A 22,765-nucleotide genomic window follows, 5' to 3' on the forward strand; every position below is an offset into this window, starting at 1 on the left:
TTTTGCCATCAGACTTAGTGGTCAGTTCCACCCTTGAATCAGAGAGAAGCTATGGACATAGAACACAGTGATTATACCATCTGTTTCAGATGATGAGATATGTGATTATGCTGCTAACGGTGGACATAATTACTTTTGTCAGTGTGCCAGGCATATAGGAGAGCAAAGATTGTCTTTTTTGTGGCTAGTAGCCCCTCTAGTCACATATTACTCTATATGCTAAAGAAATATGAGATAGAGAGTGAGGGATATGGAAGAGTGAGTCACCACCACCATAAGTGCTTCTCCAGCTTGTCCTTGGTGAGGACACTGCAAATAATGGGAAATTCAATACCTGAAAAATAATGGTAGCTATGTACCTATACATGATCTTGATAATAGACTTACTTTATTTTTTTTTTGGTGGGGCAATGAGGGTTAAGTGACTTGCCCAGGGTCACACAGCTGGTAAGTGTCAAGTGTCTGAGACTGGATTTGAACTCAGGTCCTCCTGAATCCAGGGCCTGTGCTTTATCCACTGTACCACCTAGCTGCCCCCAACAGACTTACTTTAAAACATAATTGATATTTTGGATTTTCTCAATATGTGGTTCATGAACCACTACCAATCCGTGGGCTAGTCTTTTGTGGTAATAACATTTTTATATTGTGGTACTATTTGTGATCTTGTTCCAGCATAAATTTATATAGGACATCTTAGCGTCTCTTAAAAGCACTGCTGTTTCTTCCCAGTCTTTCTCATGAACAGCCTTCCCTGGTAACAAGTGGGATTGGTCCAGGGTGGATGGAGCAAAGTCTCTCAAAGGGCCCATAAGCCATTGTTTCCGAGTTGATGTACAACCAATATTACAACAAACCAATGGTTTCATTGGGAGGTAGACTGTAGTCCCTCTAGACCATGTTGGCAGCCTTCAATAGTTTCCATGACCAAAAGGAGTTATCATCTAGTGACCAACCTGACAATGAGACTCTTTAGGCTAAGCCAAGCTGGTTCTTGGATAGGACACAACTTATCACTGAGTCTACGCTTGAATTGATTTCATTTTGGTAGAACCCAACAGATCTTGGACTCTGCTGGCCTTAACCTTCAATGACCCAGAATTGCTTCCATAGTAGGAAGGCATTAGAGTGGGAAGGATGGAATATTTTAAGAATGGAATGAATATTTTAGATACACTTTTGTCAGATGGTAATGCACATTGCCTATGATGTCAACATTCACTACTGTTTCATAGTTTTTTTTGTTTTCGTTTTTGTTAAGGGGAGATGGGTTTGTGAAAGCGGGAAGGGGGCCTGAGATAACTAGGTCTTTTCCTGTGACTGGCTTGCTTACCATCTCTCTTCGTTAGGCTGTGCGCTTGTTTATTTTACTATAAAGCAAACCAGAATTACCACGTAGACCATAACGGATTGGTCTAAAGAAGGTCGAAGGCCAGCTCCTGTCCCAAATTCACAGTGCTTGAGGGCACATAATTCCTTTATTAATTGCTCCAGCACCCTGTAGTGAATATCACTTGCATTTTTTTCTTCTGGAGGCTCTAGCTTGTTGGCTGTGTATGTGGCATTCACACAGTTGCTGATGAAGACATCCTTCGTTATGTTGGACTCAGCACACCCAATATAATGGATCCCATCAGGGAACAGTTGGTAATGGTCCTCATAGTAGCTATTGCCCTCCTCCCCAAAGTCGATGGAAAGCTTTCTGCCTTGCCTGATGAAAGCCCCCTGGAGTACTTCAGAAGGCTGGGCTGTGGTTGGGTTGGCTCGATTGGTTTGTAGGCTTTTTCTATTTGACTTGTTCCTCTGCCTTGTACCTTTGGCCTTGACCAAGCTGAGATCACTAAAGAGCAGGGCAAAGAAAATGGCAGTCCACCAAGTCCCCGGATGTCTCCTCATTGTATAACAACCTGGAAGTACAAAAAAGTGATAGGTAATTTTCCTTAATCTTATAAATTGTGAGGCATTTCTTCCCAGCAGTGGAAGAAGTTAGATTAGTCATGTAAGTACCCTGGATATAGACACTTAACAAATATTTACTGTGTAATTGGATTGAATTAGATGAAGCAAATTGGTTGTATTGGAACAAGTATGGTTTAGTGGAAAGTTTCCAAAACCTGGGAGTCAAAAGACTTAGGTGGGGCAGTGGATAGAGTGCTGGGCCTGGAGTCAGGAAGATTCATCTTCCTGCATGCAAATCTGTCCTTGCTCACTTACTAGTTGTATCACCCCCAGGCAAGTCATTTAACACTGTTTGCCTTAGTTTTCTCATCAGTAAAATGAGCTGGAGAAAGAAAAGGCAATCCACTCCAATATCATTGCCAAGAAAACCCCAAATGGGGTCACAGAGTTGGACATGACTCAACAACAATATGACCGTATAATCTTACAGATAAAGAGACTGAGGCCTAGGGGAAGAAAGTGACTTGGCCAAGGTCAGACAACTGGTCAATGGCAAGCCCAGGACTGAAGCCCAGGTCATCTGTCTTGAAGACCAGACGAGTGCTCTTTTGTTCTTCATACTCCCTAACATGTAAACTGTCAAGGTGATTGATTGGGTGTGGCCTTTCCAGTATCACCACTGTGGACAATGTGATGCCAGCCTAGAGTAAGGGACATCTTTGTAGTGTGTAATTTGTGCTTTTGCCTCTCATGATCTCAGTGTGAAAAGCCCATTTGCAAGGCTGACATGGTGAGACAAAGCAGATCTATAGCACTTGCTCTCTACAAATTTCAGGGAACTACTTGGAGAATCAGATGTGGAGATTCATAGAACTTAGAGTTGGAAAAAATCATTAGAGATCCTCTAATCTGTAGCTTCTTAAACATGGGTCACAACCCTCTGTGTAAATGAATGTGGGGGTTGCAAAAAATTGGCAACAGCAAAAGGCTATGTATACCTGTTTTATATACCTATAACCCAGGGTCATGTAAAAATTTATCAGGCAAAAAGGGGTTGCAAGTAGAAAAAGTTCAAGAAGCCCTCATCTAATCCAACATTTCATTTTCCAAAAGAGGAAACTGATTCTCAGGAAGATAAAGTGACTTGCCCCAAGGTGGCATGTATAAAACAAAAACAGTAAATAAAAAGAAAGGCAAAAGAAGCTCTAGTTTTTCGCTGGACTTTTCAAAAGAAAAAGCTAGATATATGTGTCTATGTCTATGTCTATGCGTCTGTCTATGCTACAGCTATGTTTGTCTATGTCTATGTTTATATCTATGTCTTTATAGATATGGCACAGATTTAGATATGAGTAGATATATAGATGATATAGATGTAGATAAAGATATAGATGTAGATGTAGATATATGTATATATAAAGGATATAGATATAGATCTGCTCTATGGACATGTTTAGCTTGACTTTTTAATGCTCAGGTTAATTTGAGAAATAGCTTCATTTCAACACAGCTGATTTTTACCCTGTCTTTAAAGCCCCTGTAATAACAATGGCTTTCATGTAACCCTGGTTCTCATAGGTAAATGTAGCATTTTGAGTTGTTATCAAAAATGGGAATTTTATAAATATGGTACCTGCTTCAATACTTTATGGGTCAGTGATTTTTTTGTGTGGAACATCCCTCCACTGATGCAGATCAGTCCCCGCCAAGGCTTTAATGGATGGTCTTTGTAAGTTATTATTACCAAGTCCTCTGGTGACTAGCCTCTCCACACTTAGGGTGATCCTTGGTTGACAGATACCCAATCTGTCACAACTACCCAAAGTAGTATTCAATCAATCAATCAATCATTAAACATTTAACAAGTGCCTACTATGTCCCAGGCTCTGTGCTAAGCATTAGGGACAAAAAAAGAGGCAAAAAGTCCTTACTGTCAAGGAACTCACAGTCTAATGGAGGAGACAAGCAAACAAATAAATACAAGGCAAGATTTACATAGGATAGTGTTGTTCTTCATCCTTCTTACTCAAAGATGACCAATGACATTATAATGTTGAGGTCAGGGGGATTCATACAGGACAAATAGGAAAGAATTAACAGAGGGAAGGCACTAGAATTAAGAGGGGTTGGGAAAGGCTTCCTGTAGAAGATGGGATTTTAGTTGGACATAAAGAAAGTCAGAGAATCCAGGAGGTGTAGACGAGAAGAGAGAGTATTTTAGGCATGGGAGACAGCCAGAGAAAATGCCTGCACCTGACGGACAGGATGTCATATATGTGGAACAGCCAGGAGACCAGTGTGATTGGATCAAAGTAAAAAGTACCTTCTGAGAAGGAAGGTCAAAGAAGATTGGAAAGGAAGCCGGGGGCAAGGTTATGAAGGGCTCTGAATGCCAATCAAGATTTTGTAGTTGATCCTGGAGATAATAGGAAGCTTCTAGAGTTTATTGAGTGTGTGGGTGATTGGGGGTAGGGGCTGATATGGTTGGACCCTCATTTTAGGAAAATCATTTAAGTGGCTGATGGAGGATGGATTGAAGTGGGGAGAGACTTGAGGCAAGCTGACCCCCCCCCACCAGGCTGCTGCAACAATCTAGGCATGATGTGATGAGGGCTTGCACCAGAGTGGTGGCAGTGCTAGAGGACAGAAGGGATCTGATTGTAGAGATGTTGCACAGGTGAAATTGATAAGCCTGGTAACAGCTTGGATATGGGAGATGAGAGATGGTGAGGAATCCAGGATGGCTCCCAGGTTGGGAGCCTGAGGGATTAGCAGGGTGGTTTTGCCCTTTATAGTAATAGTAATGATTCCCAGATTAATAGGACATGTCAGAGCTTTTCCTCCACTGACATAGTCCTCAAGAGCATGGTAAGGCATTGAAAAAAGACATTAGGGGAGGCAATACATACCCCAGGCAGATTATTCCATAGGATGACCCACTTTTATTTCTTGAATAAATAGGAATAGGGACTAATTAAATACCAACATAAATTACCCACTGGAATCACTTTGCAGCCTAAGTCCTATGGCAAAAGTGTGCAACTGATTCTCAAGAGAAAAATAAAATAAAATAAGTACTTGTGAGCATTGAGAAGAAAACACCAGTGGACAAATTTTAAGGAATCCTCAGAACCACACAATCTCAGAGTTGTAAGGGACCTTAGAGGTCATTGAGTCTAAGCTGTGTCTGAGCAGGAAGCTTGTCTACAACACTATAGGTAATACAGTTGAAAGGGGACTGACTCTGAAGTCAGAATATAGGGTTCAAATCCTGCCTCTGACATTTACCTTGACATGTGTGACCTTGGGCAGGTCACTTAACCTCTCTGGGCCTCAGTTTCCTTATCTGTAAAATGAGAGGTTTGAACTAGATGACCTCTGAGGTTCCACCCAGCTCTAGCTCTATGATATTATGATCTCCAGCAAGGGGTCATTCAGACTCTGTGTAAAGACTTCCATTAGTCCATTAGTGTCTCTCACTATGGTCCCTTCTACTTTCAGATAACCCTAATTATTAGAAAATAGATTTTAAGCTCCCCGAGGGCAAGGACTGTTTCATTTTGGTCTGGTGTTGCTAACACCTATACATAACACCTTATACATAGTATATATTTAGTCATTTTTTAATTTAATTGAGCTGAAATCTGTCTCTGCAGCTTCTATACATTACTTTGAGTTCTGTCATGTGAGGACAGGAGGAATCAATCTGATCCCTCTTCCACATAACAATCTTTAAATACTTGTACACAATTATTATCTCTCTCCTACTCCCAAAGTCTTCTCTTTACCTTGTAATATCCCCATTTCTTTAAAATGATTCCTTATGGCATAGACTATATTCCTTCCACCATCTTGTTCACCTTACTCTTGTTGAGTTCCAAATTGTTAATGTACTTCTTAAAATGGAGACAACTGATATGTATAGGAAAGGGCAAGGTAAGCCCTTCCTGAGATAGCTACAGAGCATCAGAATTCTGCTGACACTCTGAGAATGGGCCATTTCCCCCCACACTTCCAGCTTTAAGTGTAGTTTAAGTGTAGTCACTTCTATCTTTGGTCAGCTATAGCCACCATTAAAGAATAATTTGTTGTTGTTAAGTCATTTCAGTCATATCCAAATCTTTGTGACCCTATTTGGGGTTTTTGTGGAAAGGATACTAGAATGATTTGCCATTTCCTTCTTCAATTCATTTTTCAGATGAGGAATGGAGGCATATGTGATTAAGTGACTTGCCCACTGTCACACAGCTGTCTGAGGCCAGATTTGAACTAATGAACATGAGTCTTTCTTATTCCAAGCCCAGCGCTCTATCTAGTGAAGCTGCCCTTCATTTAAAAATATACAAGATATCTTTTTTTTTTTTTTAGTGAGGTAATTGGGGTTAAGTGACTTGCCCAGGGTTACACAGCTAGTAAGTGTTAAGTGTCTGAGGCCAGATTTGAACTCAGGTACTCCTGACTCCAGGGCCGGTGCTCTATCCACTGTGCCATCTAGCTGCCCCCACAAGATATCTTTTCATGCTGGTTATTAGAAACCAGGACCACAGTTCATTCAACATAAGGTAATAGCAAACCATGTTTCTTATAAATTGCTGAGAACCTGGAGGGTAAAATCCCATTACTGAGTTTGATGACTCCATTTGTGGCGAGCCTGCGTATTTCTTCTTGGGTCAGTATTTTATATTTTGGTAAAAGAGGAACATGATTGATATCTAACATACCCCATCACAGAACATCAAAATTTGTCTTGACTCATCCATGGGTGTTTGTGTGGGACTGGAGATATCCAAAGGTTGGTCTTACGCCAGTCAGTGCACCCAGGGTTAGTGACTGCCAGTAAGGACTGACCTCACATTAGTCAATAGGCATTTCAGAAAGTGTTTTCTCTCGAAATTCTTCCCTGTATTTATTTACTAATATTAACAGTGCTCAGTCTTCCTCCCTCCCTGATGTTTGTTTTTGCCTTGGTTCGCTATATTCATTCCTATTCCAATCCATTTGACTCATTAGAAAATTTATGTATAATATCAGTTCTGTTGAAATATTTCCCAAGGGGCCTCAAACCTCTAATCTAGGTAAAAATTGACTGGATATGCTCTCTATAGACTAAGACTTGAAAACTACTTTCATTTACCTGAGAAAAGATGAAATAGCTGGTCCCACCCCACATAATGATTCTGCACCCACTTGGTAGGATAAATAATAATAATGAGATAATTGACCCATTAGAGAACCATTTGCATTTAAAAAACTGCCAAGAGAGCTTTAAAAAGTGAGACTTTTTCAAGTGCAAGGACTTAGGAAAAAAGAAAAACAACCATGAGACCACTTCCCCCCCCCCCCCAATAAACTGAAAATGCAAGTACTGATGCACTTCCTAGAAGATGATTGTGCTTTTTCAGAAGGGAACAAAAGACTCTTGCCAACCTAATATCAGTTGAATCAGTTGAAATTGGGGCAGCTAGGTGGTGCAGTAGATAGAGCACCGGCCCTGGAGTCAGGAGTACCTGAGTTCAAATCCAGCCTCAGACACTTAACACTTACTAGCTGTGTGACCCTGGGTAAGTCACTTAACCCCAATTGCCTCACTTAAAAAAAAAAAAAGAATTGAAATCAAAGCACTCCATGGTTTTCTCTAAGGGTAGAGAATCCATTTGAAACAAGCAATCTGTTTCCGAAGCATCTGGGATAGATTCTTAGGATCTCAGAACTAGAAGGAATCTCAGCAACCCTCTAGTCCAGCTCATCCCTGCATAGTAATCCTTTCTCTGACATACCTGATGGGAGATTACACAACTTTTCCTTGAAGATCTTCAGAGAAAGGGAATTCTTTATCTTCAAAGACAGCTCATATTACTTTGGGGGCAACTCTGTTAGGACAATTTTCTGCATCTAGAACCCAAATCAACCTCTCTTGTTGTTCCTTGGTCTTTTCAGGGAGCCACGAAGAACAAAATGATTTATTTTTCCATATCACAGCCTTAGAAATGATTGAAGGTGGAGCAGCTAGGTGGCGCAGTGGATAGAGCACCGGCCCTGGAGTCAGGAGTACCTGAGTTCAAATCCGGCCTCAGACACTTAACACTTACTAGCTGTGTGACCCTGGGCAAGTCACTTAACCCCAATTGCCTCACTAAAAAAAAAAAAAAAAAGAAAAAAGAAATGATTGAAGGTGGCTAGCCTGTCTCTATAGTATCTTCTTCTCTAGGAGAAACATCCCTAGTTTCATTAAACAATCTTTGAATAGCGTGGTTTTAAGTCACCTCATATTTCTCCTCAAACTGCTTTACATAGATTTAATTTGTTAATATCCTTACTACAACATTCCCACAATTACACGTAATCCTCTGGCTATGGTTTGACCAGAACAGAAAACAGTGCAACGATTATCTTCATTCTGGATGCCATGCTTCTATCTGGTAACAGAGCCCGAGACTGCCTTAACCTTTTTGGCTACCATGTTGTCCTGTTGCCTATCCTTAGATTTGTTGCCACTTACCTTTTATTCGTTGTTGGGAAAGGTTGCCAGAAGTAAAATCCTCTTCACAGAACTGGTTCATTATCAGTTGTAACTCAACAACTATATAGCAGGAGAAGGAGGTGGCACTGATATTCATCTCCAAATATGGTATAATATTATTCACTTCCTGATAGTACCAATCTGGGAGTCTCTAGGTGGCTCCCTATTTGTCCAGGTGGACATTCTCATTACTCCTTCTTTGAAGACTACGAGATTTGTAAGAACCTTAGAATGTGTCAGAGAAAAATGCATCTCATATTTCAATCTCTGTGGAAGTAAGAATAAAAATAGTAATACCTCAACCTGGTTATTGTTTTAAAATTGTTGTTGGGTGACCAGGTTGTGTTAGGACTTAAGGCCACCTGTAAAGAGCCATTGGATATTTACCAGACAATCTATGTCAACAGCTCTTCAAACACTTTGGGAGGGTGAGGAGAATTGACTGTCCCTGGAAACCGTGTCATTTGAAATTAGATGGGGGTGCCTGTACCTGTTCTAGGTTTTAGAGAACTTAAGCTGGGGTTTCTAATATATTGCTACTTAGAAATTAGAGGCTACTGCACCAGTTTGGGGCATTAAGCATTTATGAAAGCATATTAAATGTTAGAGAAAGTGAGAGCACCTAGTTCCTAAAGTTTAGAAGTCCTACATACGTAGGATAGAGAGCAAGAGCCAGAGGGCAGCTTAGGAGAGGGAAAAGAGGAGAGAGAGAGAGAGAGAGAGAGAGAGAGAGAGAGAGAGAGAGAGAGAGAGAGAGAGAGCTAGCGAGAGCCTCCTCTCCAAGGGTTTTTATCCTCTCGATGGTAGAGGTGGGTCACTGCACATTGATCCAAGCTAATTGGCCAGTAACATTCAAGTCCATTGATTGGCATGACTTGAAGGTGGTCTAGGTAAGTTAACTTCCTTTGGGTAGTCAGGAAGCTCAGTCTACATTTCCTTTGTCTACTGACTTTGGGATAGCCCTGCAAAACCAGCCAGAGTTCCTGTGTGTATGTATGTATGTGTGTGTGGGTGTGGGGGGGGTCTCTGAGTCCCCAAACACCCCATTATTAATAATTTTCTCACAAAACTTCCGAGAGGTCTGGTTTAGTTCACAGCAGGCATTTTGATATGGTATGGCAGAAAAAGCACTAACATTGAAATCAGAAGACTTGGGTTTGAATCCCAGACCCCAGGAAAGTCACTTAACCCTGTTTGCCTCAGTTTCTTCATCTGTCAAATCAGCTGGAGAAGGAAATGGCAAACTGCTCCAGTATCTTTGTCAAGAAACCCCCAAATGGTGTCATGAAGAGTTGAACATGACTGAACGACAAGAAATCACGTGACATGGAACAAATCACTTCTCATCCCTAGGCTTCCTCTTTTCATATTTGAAATAATTAGGTGATTTCTTTTTTTTTTTTTGAAAAATAGCTTTTACATAGGACTTTCAGAATTTGCAAAATGTTTTACAAATGTGATCTCATTTAATTCTCATAATAGCTGTGTTAGATGCTACTATTATTCCCATTTTTCAGGTGAGGTAGATAGGGGATCAGTATTTTCCTCAGTGTCACACAGCTGGTAAGACCTGATCTGAACTACTGAGATAGTGTCTGAGGTCAGATTTGACCTCAGGTATTCCTGACTCCAGGGCCAAGTCTCTCTATCTTTTGCACCACCTAGCTGCCTCTTTGAAGATTTCTAAAATAGCTCCCAACTTTAGATCTGATCATTCTATGATCTTGCCAGAGTAGAAACCCTGTAATTATTTCTCCATTCCAGGTCAGTTGCCCATGCTCCACCTTGTTCTCTCCTGTGAGCCTCATGGCTTGATTTACCTGTCTGCATGTTTGTCTGGTCCAACTCTTTGACTTGGGCTTCCCTCTTCTTAAGCCAACTATGAGATGTGAATCGATTTCCCACCTTTTCTCTTGTGCTGCTCTCTGTGAAACAAGCACATAACAAATTTTCAAGGTTTTCTAAGTGTTCTGACTGCTATGTAATTACAAGGAAACAGCGGCTTAAAAAAACCTCACCCTACCTTGCACCCCGCCCCACAAAGAAAAAGAAATCTTAAACACTTAATAATTATTGTTACTGGGGCAGCTAGGTGGTGCGGTGGATAGAACGTCGGCCCGGGAGTCAGGAGTGCCTGAGTTTAAATCCGGCCTCAGACACTTAACACTTACTAGCTGTGTGACCCTGGGCAAGTCACTTAATCCCAATGGCCTCACTAAAATAATAATAGTAATAATAATAATAATAATAATAGTAATCTCTTCTGATTGATGATAATTAGCATAGGCTTTTTCAGATTTCCATCCCCAGTAATACTTCCAGACCTTATAAAGAAGTAATCATCAAAACTATTTGGTATGGGTTAAAAAAATAGAATAGATCCATAGAAACAATAAGATAAGAAAAAATTAGAAACAATCAAACTCAGTAATTCAGTGTTCAGCAAACAAGTATAAATTACATTAGGAAGAACTCAACATTTGACAAGTAAACTAGAAAAACTGGGAAAACTAGAAAGCAGTTTGGCATAAATGAGGTTTACACCAACATCCTATAATATATACCACAATAAGTTCAGAATAGATATGTAATCAGAATACTTTTTTTTTTCAATTAACAACCACTTATTTTTTTCTCTCTTTCATATCCCCCTCACTAAAAAAGGGAAAGGAAAGAAAAGAAAGAAAGAAAAAGAAAAGAACACCTTTTTAACAAAAATGCATAGTAAAACAAAACAAATAGCCATATTGGCTATTTCTAAAAATATTTTTCTCATTCTGCACATTTGATGTATTACCTCTTCAGGAGTTGGGTAGCATTCTTCATCATTGATCTTCTGGTAGTTGGTCATTGTGTTGATCAGAGTTCTCAAGTCTTTCAAAGTTATTCATTTTTATGATGTTGTTATTGCAAACATGAATATTAAAAGTCACACAATTTAAAAATTAGAAGAAAACTAGATCAGGTACCTTTAACAACTATGGCTGGGCTAGAAGGGAAGGGAAAATTTTTTGAAACATAGAATAGAGATCACAAAAGATTAACAATGTCAATTACATAAAACTGGAAAACATGAGAAAAAATTAGGGTTACAAGGATCAAAAAAGAAGCAATCAACTGGGAAAAAATTGTTGTACCAAACCTCTCTAGTATGGATGATATAATAGCCAAGATACATACATACACACACATACATACATGTGTGTATATGTGTATGTACACATTCATACATGTACTATACACACACAAAATACAGGGAGTTAACACATAAAACCAACATCCTTTCCCCTGTGTGCAATTGGACAAAGGAGATAAATATTTCTCAGAAGAATTGCAAATTATTAACGATCATATGAAAGATGATGCCAAATCACTAATAATAAGAGAAATACAAATCAAAAAAGCTCTGAGGTTTTACCTCATACCTAGAAAACTGGCAAATGTAATAGAAGATGGGAAGTCAATGTTGGAGAGTTTGTGGGAACATCAGTATACTAATGAAATATGGGCGGAGTTGGACCGATTGGTCCAACCATTCTGGAAAGTAATTTGGGATTATGTAAAGAAAGTGACCAAAATGCTTTGATGCATGGCTAGATATATACCTTAAAGTGGAAAAAGAAGGAACAGGACCATCGGAACCAAACTATTCATGGTACTACTTTATGTAATAGCAAAGAATTATAGACAAAGTTGACTATCTTGATTGAACAGTGGCTAAATCAGTTGTGGGACATGAATGTAGTGGAACATTACTGTACCTTAAGAAATAATGAATGTGGAGAAGCCAGAGAAATTTGGGAAAACTTATATAAACTGATTCAGAATAAAGTAATCAGAATGAGAAAAACAATGTACACAATGACTACAACAAAGTAAATGGAAAGGACAGCAACAACAACTTCTGCTCCAAAAGAAAACAATCCTGAATACTGTATAACTATAATGACAAAGCTTGGTCCCAGAGAACATATGATAAAATGCATTTTCCTTCTTCTTTGCACAACTGAAAGACTAAGATTGTTAATCATTGCATATACTGTTAGTCTCAGTTGATGTATTGTTGAATTGCTTTTTATATTTTATTTTTATTTTTTGGTTACAAAGGATGACTTTTTTTTTTTTAGTGAGGCAATTGGGGTTAAGTGACTTGTCCAGGGTCACACAGCTAGTAAGTATTAAGTGTCTGAGGCTGGATTTTAACTCAGGTACTCCTGACTCCAGGGCCAGTGCTCTATCCACTGCGCCACCTAGCTGCTCCCAAAGGATGACTTCTTGAGGAAGGAGGGAAGAACATATTTGGAAATGAAGGTGATAAAAAATAAAATATAGCAATAAAATTTTAAAAAACTCAACACATTTCCCAACAATGATTACAACAACAATTGTACAATGACTTGATCATTGGAAATGGCATAAAAGAGGTAAAGAGAGGTTGCTAACTCCCTATTACTTATGGGGTGTTGGGAGCAGGTGACTTCTTTGTGACACAGTACTGAGCTAATTTACATGGCCTTACTCTGTAGGAATATGGGATGCAGCAAGATAAGGAGAGAGAGAGACAGAGAGATAGAGATAGAGGGGCAGAGAAAGATAAGGGGGAGAAAGAGAGGATGGGATAGGGTGGAGGGAAAGGGGTAGTATTCCTTTGAATTTCTAAGACAGGGTTGAGGATTATTGACATGAATGAAGAGCATACCACCTAAACACTGAGGGGAAGAAGAAAATGGTTATGGACTTGTTTTGTTGGTATGTAGTAAGAGGCAAAAACCCATTTAAGTAATTCCACAGCCATGTAAAGAAACTCCTTGTATATAGAAGGGGGCTATGGGAACTGGGTGTAAAATAATCAATGTTTTAAATAGGCTGGAGGTACTTGATGTCTGACATTTGAAGAACTGCTGCATGATCAACTGAGACTGTATTATATTTCCTCCATAGTCTAGCTGCTCTAGATCTGGCACCAATCCTTAAAAGAGATCTGAACAGGAGGGAGCAGCAAAACAGAACAGAGGGCAGTGATAGGTGTAAGGACACATAACCCTCTTTGGGAGAGGAAGACAATGAGCAATGAGAAGAGCCCATGTCCCCTGTCAGAAATGGGGCATGGCATAAGCATGAGGGACAATGCACTGATCAGAGGGGAGTGACACTCAGTGGAGTAATGTGGTACATAGCACTGGAGGGGAGATACTGAAGAAGAGTCAGTGCAGAGTAGAACATCAGCATGGAGGAGCAAATCCTGAGTCCTCCCTTGTTGTGGCCTCACACAGGATAGTACTATGAATTGGGGATTCTAGGGCTCCTTGAAGGGTGATGGACCTTTTGATGATGAAACCATATTTTAAAAGCTGGTCTTCAGACAAATGCATTTTTGCTCAAATACAAATCTCTTCTATGTCTTATGCTTTATAAAAAAAAAAAAAACAAACAAAAACTATACTAAGGTCCAATGCCTTGTGAGCCTGAGTGCTTATTAAGTGAGCCAGCAGCCATACTTGAACGATTATCATACGCTGATATTACCAGGTTCCCCCTGGCTGGAGGGCAGTAGGCCAGATAAGTGAGAAGTATCCAAAGTCTACCTAGCCCCTTCATGACAAATGGAAGAATTTAACCCAAAGTTTACAAAGACATTATCAAGTATTTATGGTCTACAATAGAGGTGGACCAGTCTTATTATAAGAATAGGAAGTAATAGATAGACATTTGTACCTGTATCTCTGAATCAATCAATCAATCAACATTTATTAAGCTCCTACTATCTTCCAAACAATATGTTAAGCAACCCCTACCCTCAAGGGGCTTACAATCTAATGTGGGAGACAAAAAGCAAATAAATATGTACAAATATGGCTACATACAAGATAAAAAGGAAATAATTAACAGAGAAAACACTAGAATTCAGAGGAAAGTAAAAAATGGGATTTTACTTGGGACTTAAAGGAATTGAGGGAGGTCAGAAACTGGAAGAGGGATAGTATTCTGGAGATGGGAGACAGCCAGCAAAAATGCCTGGAGCTGAGAGATGAAAAGTCTTGTTCGTGGAATGGCAAAGAAGGCTAGTGTCCTTGACCTGAAGAATACAAGGCAGGGAATAAAGTCAAAGATGACTGGAGAGTTAAGACAGAGTAAGGTTATAGAGACCTTTGAATGCCAAAAAGAATATTTTGTATTTGAATTATTCAAAGAGGCAGAGGAAAGTCTTCAGCAATTGGTCACAGACAAGACATGTACAGGAGGAGAAGGTGTGGGAAAGCTACATACCAATGGATTATCCAGATTAATGATATTATACATGTATCAAAATATCTACAAATGAGTAGGGTTGGTCTTGACTGAATTGTAAATGGAGTTAAGTCTAATATTTCTTCACTCTTATCCCCTTTCACTGACTCATTTCTTGCTTCTTCTTGGGAGTTAATACAGTTTAAACTGTCTATACTTCCCTATTCTTGGGGCAAGTGCTTTTGACTTTTCTTTAATTTCTAAATTCCTCACTAATTATCCTCTCTAAGAAATTAGAGTTCTATCTCAGAGCATGACAACTGATATTAAATGGTGACCCATTGAGTCCACTAAGGCTCAAATAAGATTTATTTACATCTCAGAAGAAACTGTGGGTAACCTTGTAAGAAAGAAAAAAGTTATTTCTGCCTGAACTCAGAGGGTATTCTGACCTTGGAAATCAGTTTCCTGAACCCTGTATATTCAGGAGTGAGTCTTAATTTACCTAATCACTAATTCTAGCCAGTCCCAGACCATGCATCACAACTGTAAGAAAATAATGGGCTTTTGCCAATGCCCCAATGCCCCAATGCTCCAGATTGATTTGGACTGATTGGATTGACTGGGAGTGATTGATTTGGCTGATTCACTTAAAGTTGACTTGATTAAAACCACACCTGCCTGACTCCTAAGAGGGAGTATTCTCAGAGGCTGTGAATTCTGACCTCAACATGGGACCACCCTCAAGTCCTGTGAACCAATAGATTTGGTTGGTGCTAGCCAATTAGCTTGAAGCAGTGTGTAAAGACCGCCTCTTTTCTGGATCTATAAAAAGCTTCCACACACAGTTACTCTGCAGTGTGTTGCTCAGACAGGCTTGTGGTGGAGGACTTGAGGAAGAACCAGACCAAGCTGGAGCTCTAGGCTAGATAGGCCTTTTCTTAATTTTCTGACCCAGGTGTTCTGTTTTTACTAATACGTGGTTTGCTTTAATAAATGCTTAATGCCCCAAACTGGTGCTAAAGCTTTTAATTTATATTAGAAACCCTAGATAATTTTCCCTACACTTGGGACAGGAATAAGGCAATGACACACTTAGTTTTACTCGTCACACAACCTATCCAGGCAAATGCCAGGAAACGCAGAACAGCTTAAGCATCTTGTTATCTGCCCTGATCCCATGCGTGTACTCCATCCCTCCCCTGTTTCCCATTGCTTTCTGGGAACAATAATCAACATCAGTACCTTGATAGTGAATTCCTTGGAAAATTCTGGAGAGGACATGGTTGCCAAAAAACTAGAAAGGTCAGTGATGATTACAAAGAACCCCCTTGGCTTCATCAAGAACAGAACATGTCAAACTACCCTTGTTTCCTTTTTTGATAGGGTGTTAAAATGGTAGACAAGGGGCCTGCGCTCTCTCTCTCTCTCTCTCTCTCTCTCTCTCTCTCTCTCTCTCTCTCTCTCTCTCTGTATGTATGTAGACACACATACACAGTTGGCCTAGATTTTAGCAAAGAGTTTTATAAAGCTTTTTATACAATTTTGTAGAAAAGGTGGAAATAAATATACTAAATGATCATACAATCAGATAGATTCATAATTGATTGGATAACTAGATTCAAGTAGCTTTTAATGGTTCGATGGCAAGCGAAATACCCCAAGGATCTGTGCTTGGCCTTATACTGTTTAACATCATTATCAATGACTTGGATAAAAGCATATAAGGTGTACTTATCAACTTTTCAAATAACATAAAGCTAGGAGAAATAGCTAACACACTGGATGACAGTATCAGAAAGGATTTTGATGCTCTGGAGCACTGGATGAAATCCAATAGGGATAAGTATAAAGTCTTGTGCTTGTGTAAAAAGAAAATCAGTTTCACAGGTATGATATGGGGAAATCATGGTTAAATAAAAGTTTGCAAAAGATCTTGTGGTTTCAGTGGACTGCAAGTTCAACTGAGTCAGTAATGTGATATGAGTAAAAAAAAAGTGAATGTGATCTTGGGTTGCATCGAAAAGATCAAAGCTTCTAGGATATGGAAGTAGGTGATGGTTCCATTGTACTCTGCCTTCATCAGAACTGAACTGGACTGGTTTGTTTGGTTCTGGGCTCCACTCCTTCAGGTCACTGATGAACTAGAGAGTGACCAGAGGAGGTCAACCAGCATGGTAAAGAACTTCGATCCTGTGATGTATGAGAATCAGTTGAAGGAACTAGGCATATTTATTAGACCTGGAGAAGAAAAGATTGGGGTGGGGATGGCATAGAGGGACACAATACCTGTCTTTAAGTATTTGAAGAGCTGTGACACGAAGAAGGGATAAGGGAGCTGAATGGGGAAGGGATGGAGGTTGTAAAGAGGCAAATTTGGGCTTGGTTCCAGGAAACACTTTGCAACAATTGGCTGTAAAGACTTTCCTTGAGAAGTATGGGGCTATTCCTCATTGGAGGTTTTCTCAAGCAGAGGTTTAGTTGGGTATATTATGGGAGTATTCCTTTCCCATATGGGTTGGATTGGGTTGACTGATGAGGTACCTTCCAATCCTCAAAATCTGTGATTCTATGGAAAGTGTAGAACAGTTGATTGCTGGGTGGCTCCACTCCTAAACCCTGCACTCCCCTCTATGTGTTGTTAAAAGAGAAACTCCTTGAGGGCAAAGACTGTCTCATTTTTGTATTTGTGTCACCAGTGCTCATCTCAGTGCTTGGCCCATAACAGGAACTCAACAAATTCTTTCCATCAATTCATTCTCCTTCTTACATAGGATCATAGATCTCCAGTTGGAAGGGATCCCAATTCAATCATTTAATAGAAGAGGAAAGTGAGGCCCAGGAAAGTTAAAGGACTTACCCAAAGTTTGTTCATGAGCTTCACATTTTATTGGACTGTTCCACTAAACAATGACTTTGTCCAGTTCTCGTTTCTGGAGGCAGTGCCAATAGAATTTATCCCTGGTGTCATTCACAAGCCAATCCATTCAGCTAGCTAAACTGTAACTGTTTCAGGTCTCTAACTTACACTATCTCTACCCTCCATCTTGGATCCTAAAATGTCCAGCCTCATCTAGCTACAACTACAGCTACCCCACCCCCTCAACAACCCCTTTCTCTCTACTGGTTACTTGGTATGAAAGTCTTTCTTGTCTGCTCACTCCCTTCCCCCAATTCTCTTTTTAAACTTTATACTGTTTGTTTCACTTGGACATGATTCCTCACCTCTTCCCTGGGAGGTCTTGTTGGGTACAACCTTTGGGAAATTAATCCCGTACTTTCCTCCTGACTTTTTCTTATTTCTTCTGACTGTTAACTGGCACATCTTCTCTCCCCTTGAAAACAGCATACTGGAGTCAGGAGAGGTCCATGTTTGAATCTTGGCTATAATGCTTAATAGCCGTGAGATGCCAGGCAAGTAACTTAATCTTTTCACACCTCAGTTTCCTCATTAGAACTTAGTATGACAGATATGAAGAAGCCTAGAGAACACAGGAACATAGAACAGGACCTAAAAAGGAATTTAGGGGTCAGCTAATAAAAATCCTTTCATTTTATAGGTGAGCAAACTGAGGATGAGAAGAGGTTAAGAAGTGACTTGCCCAGGGTCACCTTGCTACTAAGTTTCAGAGGCAGGAGTTGAAGATGTTCCTAGTGCTAAATTCAACACTGTATCCAATCTGCCAGTCTCAACTCCCTCATTATATAGGAACTGAGAACCAGAAAAGTGAAGTAAGATGTCTAAGGACACCCAAGTAGTGATAAATGTAAGTTTTTGCCAGCAACCAGCTTTTTTTTTTTTTTTCACAGAGCCTTTCTAATGAACCTTAGGTTTAAAAGTTCATTTATAAAACTGGGATTGGAGGCAAACAAATGTATCTCTATGTCTGACCAGCAGATGTCATCCAAAGAGCATGGAAACAGAATACTCTGACTAACCCCAGCTATCATGGACTTGAGTAGCAATTTCCATTCAATTCAATTCAGCAGGCCTCATCAAACTACTATGTGTAAGGCAATGGAAATGCAAAAATAAAAATAAAATCCTTTCTGCCTTCAAGAAGCAAATATCCCCATTGCTGCCCATTCTTGGAAGGGTTCCTGGGGGCGGCTAGGTGGCACAGTAGATTGAAGCACTGGCTCTGAATTTAAGAGCAACGAAATCATTAAGTCTCAAACCTGAGGGGCAGCTAGGTGGCACAGTGGGTTCAGGAGGACCTGAGTTCAAATCCAACCTCAGACACTTGACACTTACTAGCTGTGTGACCCTGGTCAAGTCACTTAACCCTCATTGCCCCAAGGGGTGGGGAAAGAAAAAGAAAAGGAAGGGTTACTGAATTGATTTTTGGTAAGATCCTACTGCATCCCACCACATACCCCATTCTTTTCTCTTTTCTTCATGTTCCTTTTTCACTTCCCCCAGAAAGCCGGAGTAGCATAGTGGAAAGTGTATTGGACTTGGAAGTCAGAGTTGACTCTCACCTCAGACATTTACTAATTGTGTGCTTGTGAGTAAACCCTCTAACTTCCCTATCTAGAAAATGGTGTTACAAACAATGTACATAATTAATCTTAGTCGGGTATTGTGAAGAAAGTTCTTTGTCAACCTTAAAGGATACTATTAAATGTTAATAGCTATTACTTTCCCATTCCCAGTTTGCTAGAATTGCCTGAGAACGAAGGTAACTTTCAGGTTTGAGGTTTTTGTTTTGTTTTTGTGTGGCAATGAGGGTTAAGTGACTTGCCCAGGGTCACACAGCTAGTAAGTGTCAAGTGTCTGAGGCCGGATTTGAACTCAGGTCCTCCTGAATCTGGAGTTGGTGCTTTATCCACTATGCCACCTAGCTGCCCCTCAGGTTTGATACTTAATGATTTTGTTGCTCTTTTTCCACCTTCCCCTCCATGCTTTGTGGGTTGTTTCTGTGTCCTAGTAATCTCTTCATCCAAGGTTCTAGGCAATAGGAGATAATATCTTTTTCATTGGAAACATACCTTTCTGAGTCAACGTCTTATTCAGAGAACCTTTGTATAATTTGTGGTTAGTATCTCTTGCTCAGAAACCAGAGGTAAGTGTCCATCGCTTCTCTCCATCTGTTTAGTCAGAAAGTCCAGATAATAAGTAGTTATGGTGAATTGTCTTTCTAGGGCCGTTTGCACTTTCTCAGGCTAATCTATGAATAGGCATGTTTCTTAGTTTTCCAACAATTTTGTATGGGCGAACTTTACATTGATCTTCTAACTTATGTGTCTCTTGAATTCCTAGATTTTCCACTGGAGCTCAGTGTCCCTGTTGGAGGTCTTGACAATACACTTGGGTCTCATTAATCATTTGTTTCTGTCTGAGTTCTGAGTCAAAGTGATTGACAGTCTTCTTTCAGATTTTCTCTCAGTTTTGAGAGTATTGCTTGTGGTATGTGTGTCATCTTCATCCTCTGAAACTCCAAAGCACAAGTAAACAGATATATGTAGTTCTCACCCAAACAAAAGCAAGTATGAGGCAAATCCTATGAGGCTGATCAGATCTCGTAGAGTTGTGGTAGTGTACTGGAAATGTCATGTTGAATCCACTGAGATTTTTGTTCTAGTCTCAGAGTTTCTAACACATTCAACAGCATATGTGGTTGAAATGCTCAAGCTGTGGGTCTCCTTATGAATTTAAAGGTCTAGTACTAGACTTCTTGATACCTTACAAAGCCAGAATTTCCTTGAGTAGTTTGCAATCAAATCTCTACCTTTGTCAGATTAAATCCTGGAAGGGAATGCTGACACCGAGAATCTCCTCTCCTATAACATTTTAACCTATTTATTTAACATTCTGTTGGATTTGTACAAAGCTGAAAGAGGGGCATTCAAGTTTCCTACTATTATTGTATTACTATTTATGTCTTCTTGTGATACAATTAAATTCTCCTTTATGAATCTACATACTAAAACATTTGGAGTACATAAGTTTAATATTGTATTAGTTTGTTGTCTATGGTACCTCCTTGTTTATTTCTTTTTATGTTTTTAATTTTTGCTTATGTTTTGTCTTATAGCATGATTGCAACTCCTGCTTTTTAAAAAATAACCTGATGCGTAGTAAATATTGTTCAAGCCCCTCTTTTTATTTTGTCTATGCCTTTGCTTGTAGAGTTTTGTTGTTTTATCCAATCTGTCATTCTTTTTTATTTTACTGGATTATTTAAGCTATTTACATTCAAAGTTATGAGAGCTAGGTTTATATATTCCTCCATATGTCTTTTTTCTGAATTAAGATCCCCTCTTTCCTCTATAAAGACAGAATTCTGTCTCCAGTTATTTCCACTCAAACTTTAAGGCAGCCTTATTTCTATAGGATCTCTTCCCTTCACCATCAAACACCTGAGCTTCCTGTTTGTCACTCCTTTTCCTGGTTTTGAAGTTTTGTATAATTTATTGATTCTTTATTCCTTTTGTCTTCTTATCTAATTCTTCCCCTCTTTTTCCCCTCCCAATTAAGTATTCAAATAAAATTCCTCTTTCTCTCATGACCTTCAGCTTGTTTTGTTTGTAGGTTTTTTCTTTTGCTGCACCTTCTTCTAGAATATCTTTTCCTTGTTTACTTATTAATTATCCACTCTTTCTTTTATATTCAAGACCTTTGTTCTTTGATTCAAGGCCCTTATATCTATTCCTTCTTTCTTTAGATTTTGTTCCTCATGGAATGAAAGCTTCCAAAGGTATCTATTTTGAGTTCCCTCTTCTAAACAATTTCCATGTTATTATTCTGTAGATTTTCCTTTCCTGCCCCCCTACTTGTCTGTTCCATCTCTCTCATAAATATCAATTGCTGGAAGAGATAGAGAGGACAGATATATTGTTCCATCATCAATTTTTTTATATCCCTGAGTGTGGAGTTCATTACCACCCTCTATGTTCCCTGTCATGGGGGAGAGGTGGTGGTTCTTAGGTATTCCTCAATGAAGAATTACACTCTCAGGGGCAGCTAGGTGGTGTAGTGGATAGAGCACCAGCCCTGAAGTCAGGAGTACCTGAGTTCAAATCTGGCCTCAGACACTTAACACTTACTAGTTGTGTGACCCTGGGCAAGTCACTTAACACCAATTGCCTCACTAAAAAATAAATAAATAAAAATTTTTAAAAAAGAAATTACACTCTCATACGCAGTCCAATTAGAGTGAATCTTTTATTTGGCACTAGAGAAAGTGACCAAGTGGGATGTTAAAGACTTCACCCCTCAGAGAGGAGAGCTTAGAAACATCTCCTCCTCCAAGGAAGGAAGGAAAAAGCTATTATAGAGCATAGATGGGGTGTCCACCTGAAAACTGGAAAGTTCCCTTTTGGGGTGGAGTGGGGTAGGGAAAGCTTGGATGTTTGTCATATTCCTGAGAGTTAAGGGGGATTTTTTTGAAATGATAGTCCTGACCTTTGGGGTTATCTCTGTCTCCTAGTTCTGGTCAGGTAGTAGCCACACCTAATTGACTTTCTTGCTATGGAATTTTATCTCCCCTTACTTCTTAGGTATGTCTGTCTACAGATACTTTTATAAGAAGATGAACAAAAATGAACTTACATAAAAGTTACCAAGTTAACTTCAATTATAGTAAAGGACTTAAGGTGACACAAGTAATTAATTTTAAGAGTGCATGTCAAATAAGTTGTCCATAATAAACCATGTCTGTACTATAGGACATGCTCTACAGACTGGTGTTATTTTCACATTATATAATAAACTTAAATAAACTTGACCTTTCCATAGGTGTAGCAAAACTGGTTGTCTTAAAATTATTTTTTCCCAAAGCAGATATAAGATGTTTCTGATTCAATTTAAAAATTCATAATGCTAACTACTTAAGTGATATTTCCCATGACTTTGGAGTATATAAATGAGTTCCAATAAATTATGATTTTATTTTTTAAAACAGTCACTTAGGGGGCAGCTAGGTGGCACAGTGGATAGAACCTGAGTTCAAATCTGGCCTCAGACACTTAACACTTACTAGCTATGTGACCCTAGGCAAGTCACTTAACACCAATTGCCTCGCCAAAAAACAAAACAAAACAAAAAAGTCGCTTACCCTCTGTTTGCCTCACTTTCCAAATCTATAAAATAGATAATATAATAACACTTATCTC

At 39.4% G+C, this 22,765-nt stretch overlaps 1 protein-coding gene across 1 annotated transcript; it reads right to left on the reverse strand.

Moving 5' to 3' along the window:
* Positions 1-1,284: 1,284 nt before the first annotated feature.
* PRND (prion like protein doppel) lies at positions 1,285-8,511 on the reverse strand. Its single transcript, XM_043989916.1, has 2 exons — positions 8,399-8,511; positions 1,285-1,907 (listed from the first exon to the last, which is right to left on the reverse strand). The coding sequence occupies exons 1-2, from the start codon at positions 8,457-8,459 to the stop codon at positions 1,363-1,365; spliced, it is 606 nt and encodes a 201-aa protein (XP_043845851.1). The 5' UTR covers positions 8,460-8,511; the 3' UTR covers positions 1,285-1,362.
* Positions 8,512-22,765: the final 14,254 nt, after the last annotated feature.

Source organism: Dromiciops gliroides, chromosome 2, assembly GCF_019393635.1.
Source record: "Dromiciops gliroides isolate mDroGli1 chromosome 2, mDroGli1.pri, whole genome shotgun sequence".
Lineage (NCBI taxonomy): Eukaryota > Metazoa > Chordata > Mammalia > Microbiotheria > Microbiotheriidae > Dromiciops > Dromiciops gliroides.

Coding starts and splice junctions, on each gene's coding strand:
- PRND (XM_043989916.1), bottom strand. CDS start 8,459: ATGAACCAGTTCTGTGAAGAGGATTTTACTTCTGGCAACCTTTCCCAA. Junction 1,908..8,398: donor TTCCCAACAACGAATAAAAG/GTAAGTGGCAAC, acceptor TTGTACTTCCAG/GTTGTTATACAATGAGGAGA.